This window comes from Ptychodera flava, chromosome 1, assembly GCF_041260155.1.
Source record: "Ptychodera flava strain L36383 chromosome 1, AS_Pfla_20210202, whole genome shotgun sequence".
In the NCBI taxonomy this organism is placed as follows: domain Eukaryota; kingdom Metazoa; phylum Hemichordata; class Enteropneusta; family Ptychoderidae; genus Ptychodera; species Ptychodera flava.
The window spans coordinates 13809523-13821557 of NC_091928.1; the positions used below are offsets into that span (position 1 = coordinate 13809523).

A 12035-nucleotide genomic window follows, 5' to 3' on the forward strand; every position below is an offset into this window, starting at 1 on the left:
GTCTTTTTCGTCTTACTTGGGTATTTTCATCGCTTGTAAGCCCCAAATGCAGAAAACGATGTCTTTCAAATCGATCGTCAGAAATTCAACGCCCGGGACCGAGCATTTTATGAGTTTGGATTACGTTGACATTACGACAACACACGCATTACGTTCATTAACATTCACTATTTTTATTGAACATTTCAACGCGAACACTAATGTGAGTATAAAATGACCTGCTGCAGTAGTACATGAGACGGTATAGAACACTAAGGGTAAGTTAGGGGGTCTTTTTCTACTTTTTTCACATGCTAGGGGGCCTCATTAACCAGCCTCTCCCATTTGTTCATTTAAATGCCGCAAGGGATATTGGGATAGCAATGTGCTTTCCTGATTGGTCAGTTGCTTAATATATGCAAAAATGAGGGTATATAAGTTCTGAGAGGGCCATCTAAGGGCCAGTCTTGCTCTAGAAGTCCCACCCTCCACAACAACAACAACTCAACTCTTCATAACCATGGCAACTCCAATACTGTCACCAAGACTACTTGAAGAGGGATGGCGGAAGTGTTATTCAGTGAAGGCTGAACGGCCTTACTACTTCAACGTTAAGACCAACACCAGTGTCTGGACAATGCCAACAGTCTCTGACCAAGATGAGAGGTATGCTGATGTTCCAGGAAGGAAGAGCCCTGACTTGCCAGAGCCTTCTCAGGAAGTGCCCCTGCCTCATAAGACTCCGTCCAGTCAGCCATCAGCAGCTGCTTTGGTCCCTCCACCTTCCAAGCCTGGCACCACCAGTCAAGCAGGTGAGAGACAATTCGGATTTCTTCTGCGTGACACAGAGACGTCAGCTCAGATTGTGAGTGTGCAGATGTACAAGGGAAATGTGTACGTGGGGATACGTGAATTCTTCAAGAAACCTGACACTGGAGAACTGATACCGACAAAGAAGGGCATCAATTTGAATTTGGATCAGTGGAGTCGACTGAAAAGTATTGAGCAGAGTATCGATGAGGCTGCCAAGACACTGATGTGCAATTGACCTGGTACTCACAGAACCGTCTTTCATCCTTTTTTCAGAGCCTTCCTTCAGCGATATGCCAAATGACTTGGACAGGAAAGTAGCAAGAAGAGTGGCAAAATATGTCTACGCCAAGTTTATCCTGGACCAAGTCAATGCTATCATCAAGGAAAACTGTGAGGGGTGCCGAGAAGACTACCCATCTCAGAGGGACCATGAGTGCTTGTACTATGGCGATACCCCTGCAGGTCAACGAGAAGTCATCAGCAAATACTTTACGGATGCTACCAAACAAATCAACATGCTGGCTGTGCAGAAATCTATTCTTGCCATGGCTGAACTGTGCTACATCACCCTGGATCATAATGTTTCCCTTGGATTACTTGATCTTGATGATCTGTTGGAGTTGCTGTACTACCGCTGGAGTGAAGACCCTGAAAGATGTTTTGAAGCTCTATCGGACAGTCTGTCTATGTATGGAATGGTCTTGTGCAACGACATGATCACCGCAGTTTGTTCCACATTTAGTTCTGCAAGCAGTTAATCATTTCAATTTCCTTCAATTCATAAATGTGTTTTTTCTTCGGACATTACAAGTTTGCCAAGGACACTGAAAGACACTTGCAATAAAAAGTGTTGTGTTTCATGTTTTTTGCCTTGTTAAATTTTGTTAACTTTGAGAAAATAAAATTTACTGTTATTGTTTAAAATGAAAACCAATATCTTGTCCGTCCATACTCTTTGTGAGCTAGCGAAGTATGATTGATTGCCCCTCCCCTCCCCCTCCCTGCCCCCTTTATACCCATCATCCTTGAGAGAGAGAAAAAAAACAGACACACATGCTTTGTATTTTCAATTGAACAAGTTTGAAAATTTATTGAACACCAACAGGAAAGCCAACATGAGAACTAGTAACAATGTAATGAATATGACTTCTAAGTCAAACGAGTCTGTAAAAGTTAACATCATAAACGTCAAAATCAAAACCAGTCAATTTTTCAATGAAATCATTCACGAGAAAGTCATTAAAAGTCAAGTCCTCAGTAAACTGCTTCATAATGTTCGACATGGACCATCCCTGGCAACGATGTAGCAGATAGTAAAGGACATATTGTCCACACACTGAAGAAAGAGGTCCCTGGAGCCTTTGTCTGTTACAGATCCCGTCGAGAGAGTTCCTGTTCAGGAATGTCTTGAAAGGTGTCGTGTTGGGTGGACGTCCGTACGAATCGAAATATTCACCACAATTGCTATCGGCAAAGTGAAAGCCACCCAGTGTTTCCCTGGTTGGGTACTTGGGTCCACATTGGCCACAAAGGCAGCAGGATAGGACTTTAGTCTGGTCTTAGGCAATTGGTCTGATGGTTTCACCCCGCCAAAAGATGATGCAGTGTATCTGTCTGTACTCAAGATCTCTTTCAACTTTAACGTGTCCATCTTTCACTGGAGTCGAGGAATCAACTTCAGTAATCAAAGAGGATGTTGCGGTCTCTGTCAATTTCAATGATGTTATCCAGTTCGCCATACACGAGTAAATTCACCGTATTTGGCACAGCTTGTCTGAACTGCAGTTCGATGCCCAGGTTGCCTTCTTTGACCAGGTTCAAATGTCCTCCGTCGGCAGACAAGTCCGGTGTGAGATCAAATGCAAACAGTGTGTATCCATTGTCGTATTCATAGCGTTTGATGTTGATTCCTTCATCCCTGCCTATTTTATTCGTCCCTGTAAACAGGGAATAGTAGGCCATGATGAATGATTGACCACCAGCTTTGGTGAAGTCCAGTTTCAGGGGTTTGCTCGGAACTTGTTTTCCACCCATATTAAGGACCAGCGACGTCATGCCGTAATGTTTGAAGTTGAAAGGATTTTTCTTGTATGAACCGTTGAAGGCATCGTTGTCCACCAGACCCAAGACCACGCATTTAGGTAGCTGTCCCAGAAAGATGTGGTCTTTGTTGAAGGACATGGTGCCTCCAGGAATAGACAGAACCTTCATCACACAACGATGTATGGGATACTTGGACGGTCCCTGCTTTAAAGCTTCTGCATGCCCCAGCTGTACCGATGGACTGAGTTTTATTTTCCTGACCAGTAGTGTGGCTTCGGTGACTACAGCTTTGAAGCCTGGATTTTCTGCAGAGCTCACAAGGGAGAAAGCATTCTTGCTTCTATTGAGTTTGAGACGTAATTCAACACCATTCATCAGATACTTGGGCTGAAAGAAGAGATCCGAATGGATGGGTCCTACCATATCGACAACTTGACTGCCCGACGTGAAGGCATATCGGTTTTTCAGTCCCTTGTTCACTTCTCCACCTTCTTTAGTGGGGTTCACTTCATCCATTTTCAAGTGATAGTCCTTGAAGAATAGGGCTGAAGCAATATGGGTGTCTTTGGCCTCCTCACCATAATTCAACAAGGTCTCCAACATCGCTCGGTAGGGGTAAGTAGGGAAGGGTTGGATATCATTTTGCCATTGAGGTGTACATCCACCTGGCTGAACAGTGAATGGAGCCACAAGTTGACGGGACCCACTGCTGCATCTGCACCGAGGTTAGTACCATCAACTTTTGTAATCTTGGCCTTGATCAGAAGGAGTGTTGAGGACAGATCGATGTAGTCTTCCCCTGAACCCGAAATCACAAATTCGATGGGTCCCGATTCCACAATGTGGGTCAGGGGATGCACTTCTTCCCATTGTCCCTCTTCCACACTAGTCTGCGTTGGAGGAACTGTGAACAAGTCAAGTTCACTCTTGGTACACTCGCAGGAGTGTTCGTGAAGAAATGCCATGTTAGTCAAAAATGTCAGGAGATCTTCTCTTTCGCTTGGCTTTGGAGGAAATGACTCTTCGTTTCGGAGCTTTACGTTTTATACCGCCGCCGGGGGGGGGGGGGGGGGGAACTGAGTATCTGGAACCCCTGCCTGTCATCAACTGTTTCCCGGCTTCCACCAATCGTCGTTTTGCCGAGTGCTTGATGTTACGTCCACTGAGTGCATCACCTGCAATGTTGAGCCCCGTTTTCAACATCTGTCTGCCTAGCACTTTAGCACCTTGTTTGAGCAGTGGTGTGGCTGCATGGAAGAGGCCTCCCAAAATACCACCCAAGCCATATCCTCTCTGCACGGCTGCCCCCTGGAACGATGCTCCATTTCCCACCTGATCCAAATAAAACTTCTTGTATGTGGTCGGATTGCTTTCATAGATTTTACGTCTATACGGCATGGTTCAGGCTACAATAGTGTAGGGCGTCGTTTTCTGAAGGCTAGTGTCACAATCACTTTCCCACCTTGAAATGGCACTTTCTGACCCATGTCGTCTCTTATGTAGACTTCTACCGTATCAAATTCGCGGTTTCTCAGGGGAAGAAAGTATGGCGTGTGGAAGGTGCGGTTGATCATCTGTCCATGGATCCCTTCCACATTTTCTATTCTCAACAGGGGTGCAAAGGTATCTCCCACCAACTGGTCGTCCACTAGGTCGCAATACACATACAGAGAAGAGAGGTTTCGAACACTGAACATGAAAGGTGCATCGTTCTTCTGTCTCAAGATGGTATTGGGATAAAACCCCATGATTTCAGCCAGACCTGGTAGAAAGTAGAGGCTGGTACCGTCACTCACATCAACGGTTACTTTCCTAGACACCGGGTCGAAAGTCAACTGGACGTTGTCGGGTAAACCTTGCTCTCTCAGAGTGGCCAGTATACTTCCAAAATCATCGTAGTAACCTGCAGGTATTTTGACAAGTGTTTTTCTATGGTCTTGAATTTTGTACGCCAGCAAGTTTCTGCCCTCGACCACATTGTACCAAGAGAAAGGGTAGTGTATGTCCATCAAGGCCACTTCCCAGTTGCCCCGCAGAGAAATGTGTTTGGGTAATTTCACAGTGTAGCCTGTCACTGCATTGTCTGGGAAACGTCCATGGATGCATTACTCGGTAGCGTCATGAAAAATGGATGTTCAGCCATGATGAAAGTGGGCGGTCAGACTGTGACTCTCCGAACAGAGTCATCCCTCTTATAGTTTTGCCAGATCCCTGACCCAACTATTGAATTTGGATGGCCAACCATACCACTTGACCAGATATTCAGTCTTGCCCTTTCTCTTTCTTGTTTTGAGTATTTTTTCCACTCTGAAGACGTCGTCCTCTTTCTTGACGACTTTTTGTAGCTCTTGTTCATAGAAAGTACCTTCTAATTCCTCCTCATCAAAATCTTTCAGCTTGTAAAGAGGTGGTCAACTGGAGATCCTTTTCGACACAGTGAAGATTTCTTCTGTCCAATTCGGCAGATAACCTTTCTTGAACATACGTTTAGTTTTGCTGATTCTCACTTGTTCTCCCACACTGAATTTGAATTTCACCGTTTTCTGTTCATAGTCACTGTACAGAGTATCCCACACCTCTTTTTCATTGGTCTTGTTGACAGACGCTGGTTTTCTCTTGATGCTGCGATGCCAAGTGTTGTTGTAAGATGGCATTACCTGAGGAAGCACCGATAGGTAGCTTAGGGTGTTGTTTCTGGTAAAGTACTTCCACATTTTAGTTTTCAGGGTACGATTGAAACGTTCAACCACAGAAGCTTTCGTTTCGTTTCCGGTGGTGAAAAATTGAATGTCTTCACTCTTCAGAAATTTCTGAAAAGGAGGTTCACGAATTCTTTGCCTTGATCCGTTTGTAGTTTTTCTGGTTTTCGTCCAGTCTTCAAAATCTGTTCAAACACTGCCACCAAAGTGGCCCCTCGTTTGTCTTTCAAGGGAATGGCCCAGGCATACTTGGATAAAATGTCAATGCAGGTGAGGATGTATCGGAACCCTGAATTGTATTTTGCTAGTGAACTGACGTCTGCAAGATTGCTTGCCACTGTTGATCCATTCCACCGACAATTACTCTAGCCCTTGGAAACTTCCACCTCACTGGTTTGTGTAATGTGTAAGTGTCCTGATGTTGCATCCATTCTCTCACTTTCTGATGGGTGGTCTTTATTCCCTTCTCTTTTGCAGCACGGTAAACAGCATCGATTCCTCCAAAACTTGCGGAATGACTTGGATCGTAATACACCTGGCTTAGGTGCTGATCCAAGTCCATCAATTTGGTCACAGGTTTTATGTTTGATGACTATGGATCCAGAACAGCAAGCACAGAGGCACCTCACCCGTTTGAGGACATCGCCAAGGGATAGAGAAGGTGGACAACACTCCATGACAGAGGTCTCCTTTGGAATGACTATCATCAAATTGTCGAGTGATGTTTTAAAAGTTGAGCCAATTCCCTGTCATGGATGATCGATGTCGTGGTCTTGCAGCGGTTGAAATGACAGGACGTATCTCCCTCCTTATCTTTTTCTTTTTAGCGGATGATTGTCCAGCAAACACTCCATGATCACCTTCTTCATCATCATCATCACCTCTTGGCTGAAACAATCCTTTTGATTTTCGCTGAGACTGAATCCAGTTCCATCTTTCCTTGTTGCCAATCAGATCTTGTGGTACATTCATGTCAGACAGCACTCGGGCAAACTGTTGCCACCCTCTAGGAGTGAAAGTTTTCCTCCGATGTAAGGTGTCGTTGATGAGGTCTACTATATGAGTTCCAGGTAAGGGATTGCCGTCGTATGTTAATTCCCCTTTCTCATTCCAATCCACAGAGTCATGCTGTTTCACTTTCTGAAGGAGTAAGTGTGCTTTTCGTTGGAGGGATTTTGGCACACTTTCCATCACATCCTGCTCCACACTACCTAAGGGCTTTGGCTTGTCAGTGACTTCCTCTTCTGTGCCCTTAGCTAATGGGAACCCTGAAGAAGACACAGCAGTACTGGTACCCACTGAAGTTTCAGAGGGGAGGATGCTGATTTTAACAGGTTCCTTCTTTTTATCAATGTAAGCCCTGTACTGCTGAAGAGTCTGTTGGTACAGTTTTGCCTTTTCATCGTCGGTGATGTCTGTTCTTTCCAAGATTTGTTGCATCTCCCTATCCAGAGAGGACAGCATCTTCGTCACGGGGTTTGTTGTTTGATTCTGTTGTAGTTGTATGGTATCTAGTAATTCCTGTGGCACAAGTGCCATCTTCTTGGCATGTTCCATGGGCATGGTGACAATTCACTTAAAGAGGAGACTTCCCAACACAGACAACACAGGCCCTAGGACAGCCGAGAGAAATCCACCCTTTTGCACAAGTATCTTCTTCTTCTTTGATGTTGAAACCTTTTTATTTGACAGTGTGCGAAGATGATGTTTGTATTTGCTCAATTTCTTCTTTTGAGCAGATGACAGTGGAACACTCCCCCGAAGAATGTTCAGACAACATTCACAGAGGCAATGGATTAAATCGTTACTGGCTCCCTCGATGATCCCCCTCTGTTGCTTTGGATTGCCCCTAGCTAACACAGAGAGAAAATGAGCATGTTTTCTCATTCGCTGAGACATGATGAAATGATGGCATTTCATCTCATCATGTCTATTTTATGTTTTCCTGACGTAAACAAAGGCAGTCTCTCCTGGAAAGATGTTCGTGCGCAGGCGAAGGACTTCCGGTGTGTTAGGTTTCAGGTCAATGAGGAGATAACCATAAGGTTCACGGGAGGCATCGGTGAAAGCTTCTTGGATGAAACGGGTGTGTCCTGGGTACATCTGTTTGGCTAAGTGAGTGATCTGTGATCCGTCTCTTGGATTTTTAAACAAGACCAGATAATGTGAATTCAGACTCATGGTTCGAGTCTCTCTGCCTTGATGAAACAGATTTTGTAAGATGAGCATGACAGAAAGATTACGATGATGAGAACCTTTGGTGAACAGATTGGTAATTCTCTTGTCATTTCCAGTTTCTGACATCAGATCATCAATAATCAATAAGTTGGATTGGTGAGGGGAAAACATACTGTCCAACTCTTCAGGAATGCCTTCAACAAAATGAATGCTAGGGATAAGGGCAGCCAGTTCCGTATAGGCAGGTTGGTATTCTCCATAGCACCAGACAATACGCTCAGGAGATGGAAAAATCATAGTTTCCCGTTCCTTCAGCAATCGTTTGACGAATTCGGTTTTGCCTGACTGTGTGGGTCCACATATGAGAGCAGTGAATGGATGTTGTAGTCTTGCATCCATGATTGACTTGATTGATGTTGTTCAGACAGTAGACGAACGATTCGTATCAACTGGCACATCAATTGATGAGTGTCAGATTGTCTGGCCAATTTCAAAAATCTCTGTCTTTCAACTTTATCTTCAATATTATGCACTTGTGTGAGATGATTTGCCAGTCTTATGAGATGTTTTGCATGACAACCAGGGTAAGGACAGTTCTTTCGCACTCGTGGCATGGTATACCAAGTTGACCAACTTGTACTTGATCCTCACCATGAGAGGGTAATTTTTTGGTTGATTTGCTTTCAGTCAATCTCTCCACTCAGATCAATGCTTTCATGACATGAAACTGGCTTCCTTTTGAAAAATTTATCATAGATGATGTATGGCAGCACACACAAATACAGGAAGAACATAGGATTGGAGAAATCTCGATTATTGATGATCAGCTTCAAGAGTGTTTGCAGAATCAGACCCATCACGTCAAATGAGCCTTACTCTAAAATGGTACTAGCTTATACTAGAAAGGATGTTCTCATTTCTTGACAGAGGGAGGGCAAAATAAGGCCCGAGGGGCTGAGGGGCCTTCAAAGGGTCAAGAGGGGTGGAGGGAGTCCATAAACGGGGAAAGTGTGATCTCATTCATCGACAAAGATCAATCTTCCTAGGTGGCCCTCGGGGCAGTCGGGCCTACTTTTTGGCCCTCGGGGCATTGGGGCCCACTTTTTGGCCTTTGGGGCAAGGGGACACACACACACACACACACATACAGACAAACAAACATGCTTCCTCACTCATCAAATGTTTACACATAAACACTCACAAATAAATTCAAACCAGCCTCTGAATCATTTAAAATAAACTAAATTGATGTCAGTTTATTACTTTACAAAAAGATTCATCAGGAACTTTTGTTTGGTTCACATATAAAAAGTTTTTAAAGATGAAAGTTGAGATCTACAGATTATTTGAACTCTCTCTAAAAAGACAACAAATCAAACTGTTGATCTGTCCTGTTCAATTCCAAAGTCAATATCTAAAGTTTCATGGGGTAAAAAGTACATTCTTATCTCTTTCATTTGCAAAATTTCATTTCAAAATTTCATTTCTCAAAAATTCAAATACATACATTTCAATACTTTAAAAATGAATGAAATATACAACTCTAATAAACAGAATGATCAGAATACATCTACCATAATATTGATCAGATTTCTTTTTTTCTTTAAATTGCCACACTACCTGTATACAAGATCAAGTTTGACATGTGTTTTGTTTGTTTGGTTTTTTTTTTTAACAGGATTTATACAATAGATTGCTGAAACACGCGAGAATTGTGAAAACAGCTTCACTAAAATTCTTTACATTATCCTCCTAAAACTTGAAATGCAATACTTAAATACAATGAGTTCATGCCTAAATATAAACATTTACAATTCTTAAATTTTCTTTAAATGAGATCTTTAAAACCTCTTGAATTGCAAAATACAATACCTTTTTTCTGACAAAGCATTCAAAACTACTTTGATAACACAATGTTGTGAAATACTAGAAAACATTTGCCAAATATTTAGTGACATTCATTAATTGATATTTCTTGGGGGAGGGGGGGGTTTCAAATTCAATGTACAGTTTAATAACCATAGGGAAGAGTTTTGTAATTTCCAATCAGAGCTCTTTTATCATAAACTAGGGCATACTTTTTACTTTCGCTTCTGGATACTACATTACATCCAACACGTCGGATTTTGACGGGGTCATTCACGGTGATGGTTGATGTTGGACAGGTGGTGACAAGACGAGTGATGGCATCAAAGTTGACGTCTAAGCTGTTGCGGTAATTTAAGGTGATTCCCCTGACTTTACAAAGAGTGGTGTTACCTTTCCTGTCGGGCTGTGCTAGACAGAAGGCGTAGTTTTTGGCTCCCCCTGACACGAACGTGGTGATGAAATTGCTGGGAGGATCCAGTTCGTTGGTGAGATCACCCAAGTAATCACCAAGAGGTGGTTCATACTGGTCTGGTTTGCTGACAAAGATGACTGAATCTGTGTCGAAGTACAAGACCCGTTCACCAATGGCCTCAAGGAGATCGTACAACTTCAGACGAGCATAGGCAGTGGTGAATGCAGCAATGACAACATTGGTGTTGACAGCCCCCTCGACAAATTCATCCCGCAGTGTATGTTGAACAGCAACCATGTCGTCATTGACGAAAGACAAGTTGTTGACAATGTGTTGTTCACTTGTAAGCAGGCGGAAGAGTTCTGCAGGTTCTTTGATGTACTGCAGCTGTGGAAAGTTGTTGCGTTGTGCAAACTTGCCCCACATAGAATTCAACATTAGTTTTGCCAATGCTCGTTGGCCTGGATTTCGGTGAATCTTCGTCTTGTCAAGAAGGATTCCCTCTCTGTCATAGTACTCACGGATGTACCGATCTTGGTCATCTTCTGTCTGACACCATGAAGGCCAACCACTACTCTCTTGTTTCAACTTTAGGAAGGTGTTGATGTAATCAGTAAAGAGCCCACCTGTGTGCGATTCTCTGTTGTACACTTCTCTTTCTCTGTAGTGCCATACCTCAAACACTTTGACAATCTTGTACCCCTTCTCGACAGCTTTGGCTAATTCAGGTGTTGTCCAAGTTCCCACGAAGGACCGCTGTTCGTCATTATGCTCGCATGGTGACTGTTGTTTGGTGTCTGCACAACTTCTGCAAAGGGGAAACATCAGCTTCTTTTCCACTCGGAGGGGGAGAACAGGAAAGTAGAGTTTTCGAGGAGGCAGAACTCGACATTTCGCCAGACCAAAGTATGATTGAACAGGGAGTACAATGTTCTTGGTGCGGACTTTCGGATGTTTGATAGGGTACTTACAGTACTTGTTGACGTAGGGGTAGAGGCTTGTGAAATCCACGTAGTGAATTTCTTCATCATCAACACATTCGTGGTATAGTGTAGTGGCATTGGTTCTGCCGCCAAAGAATGCATCTCGTGGATGAAGGGGCTCCTGTAGATCAAGTGACTTGATGAATTCTTGCAGTTCTTGGTTTTCCTGAATTTCTTTCTTGAAGTCACACTCCCACTTTTCGATCACTCTAAAGCCATGGCAACGTAGAAATCGCATCTTATCTTGGGTACTTTGGTAAAGGTCTGCCATCGTCTTCTCGACTTTAGTGTTGACAATGTCATGGTCTTCATAGCATCGAGGACAGCCATGGTAGTAGCAACCGTGCATCTCATATACTGTGTTGCTTTCTTCGTCGTAACCATCTACCCAATAGCGGTCAATTTTCTTCTCACCTTCATTGTGGACGTGTTGGATGTTGACATCATTCTTGAATGTAATCCATTCTAACCACTGCAATGCAATGACAGATTGATTTCTTCGTTGGATGTACCCATGGTCTGGAATGACCCCGATGGTATCTTTCTTGAGAAAATTCTTACGTAAAACAACATTGCAGGCTGATGCGATGGTCACACAATCTCTGAACGGATCTACACCATTCTGTTGTTTGAACATGTCTTGAAATTTCAAACAACTTCTCCTCAGGATGTCTACATCACTTCTGCAGTAGTCTTCAAGCTCTTGTCTCAGGTTGAAAGGGCGGTTTTTCAATCTTTCATCTTCATACCACTTAAGGAATTTCTCTCTCGCGTGCTGTTTCATTCCATCAGGACCGTAGTATCTGGAATCTGGGAGAGGACCGATGTAATCTTGATTCTCTGCTGTATTGAAGAAATGAGGGAAGTAGCCTTTGTGCAGTTCATTCAGCTCAAACATGTCAGGAAGTTGAGCCAAAGCCACAGGTAGGAAATTATAAGAGTCAATGAACTTGATGTTTAAGTCGGGGATGAAGATGCGCATGATTTTGGTTCCATTGATGATGACTTCAGGTTGAACGTTGTTCTCATGGCAGTATTGCAGTATGAATTGTCCGTCAT

At 43.3% G+C, this 12035-nt stretch overlaps 2 protein-coding genes across 2 annotated transcripts in view; both read left to right on the forward strand.

Moving 5' to 3' along the window:
- LOC139142963 (uncharacterized) overlaps positions 1 to 12035 on the forward strand; it is a 424363-nt gene that overhangs the window by 86039 nt on the left and 326289 nt on the right. The gene's annotated exons all lie outside the window — the stretch shown is intronic.
- LOC139145195 (mRNA (2'-O-methyladenosine-N(6)-)-methyltransferase-like) lies at positions 262 to 1550 on the forward strand. The gene is made up of 2 exons (XM_070716232.1): positions 262 to 791; positions 1066 to 1550. Exons 1-2 carry the CDS (start codon positions 500 to 502, stop codon positions 1548 to 1550), a joined length of 777 nt encoding a protein of 258 aa, XP_070572333.1. The 5' UTR covers positions 262 to 499.

Coding starts and splice junctions, on each gene's coding strand:
- LOC139145195 (XM_070716232.1), top strand. CDS start 500: ATGGCAACTCCAATACTGTCACCAAGACTACTTGAAGAGGGATGGCGG. Junction 792..1,065: donor TGGCACCACCAGTCAAGCAG/GTGAGAGACAAT, acceptor TCCTTTTTTCAG/AGCCTTCCTTCAGCGATATG.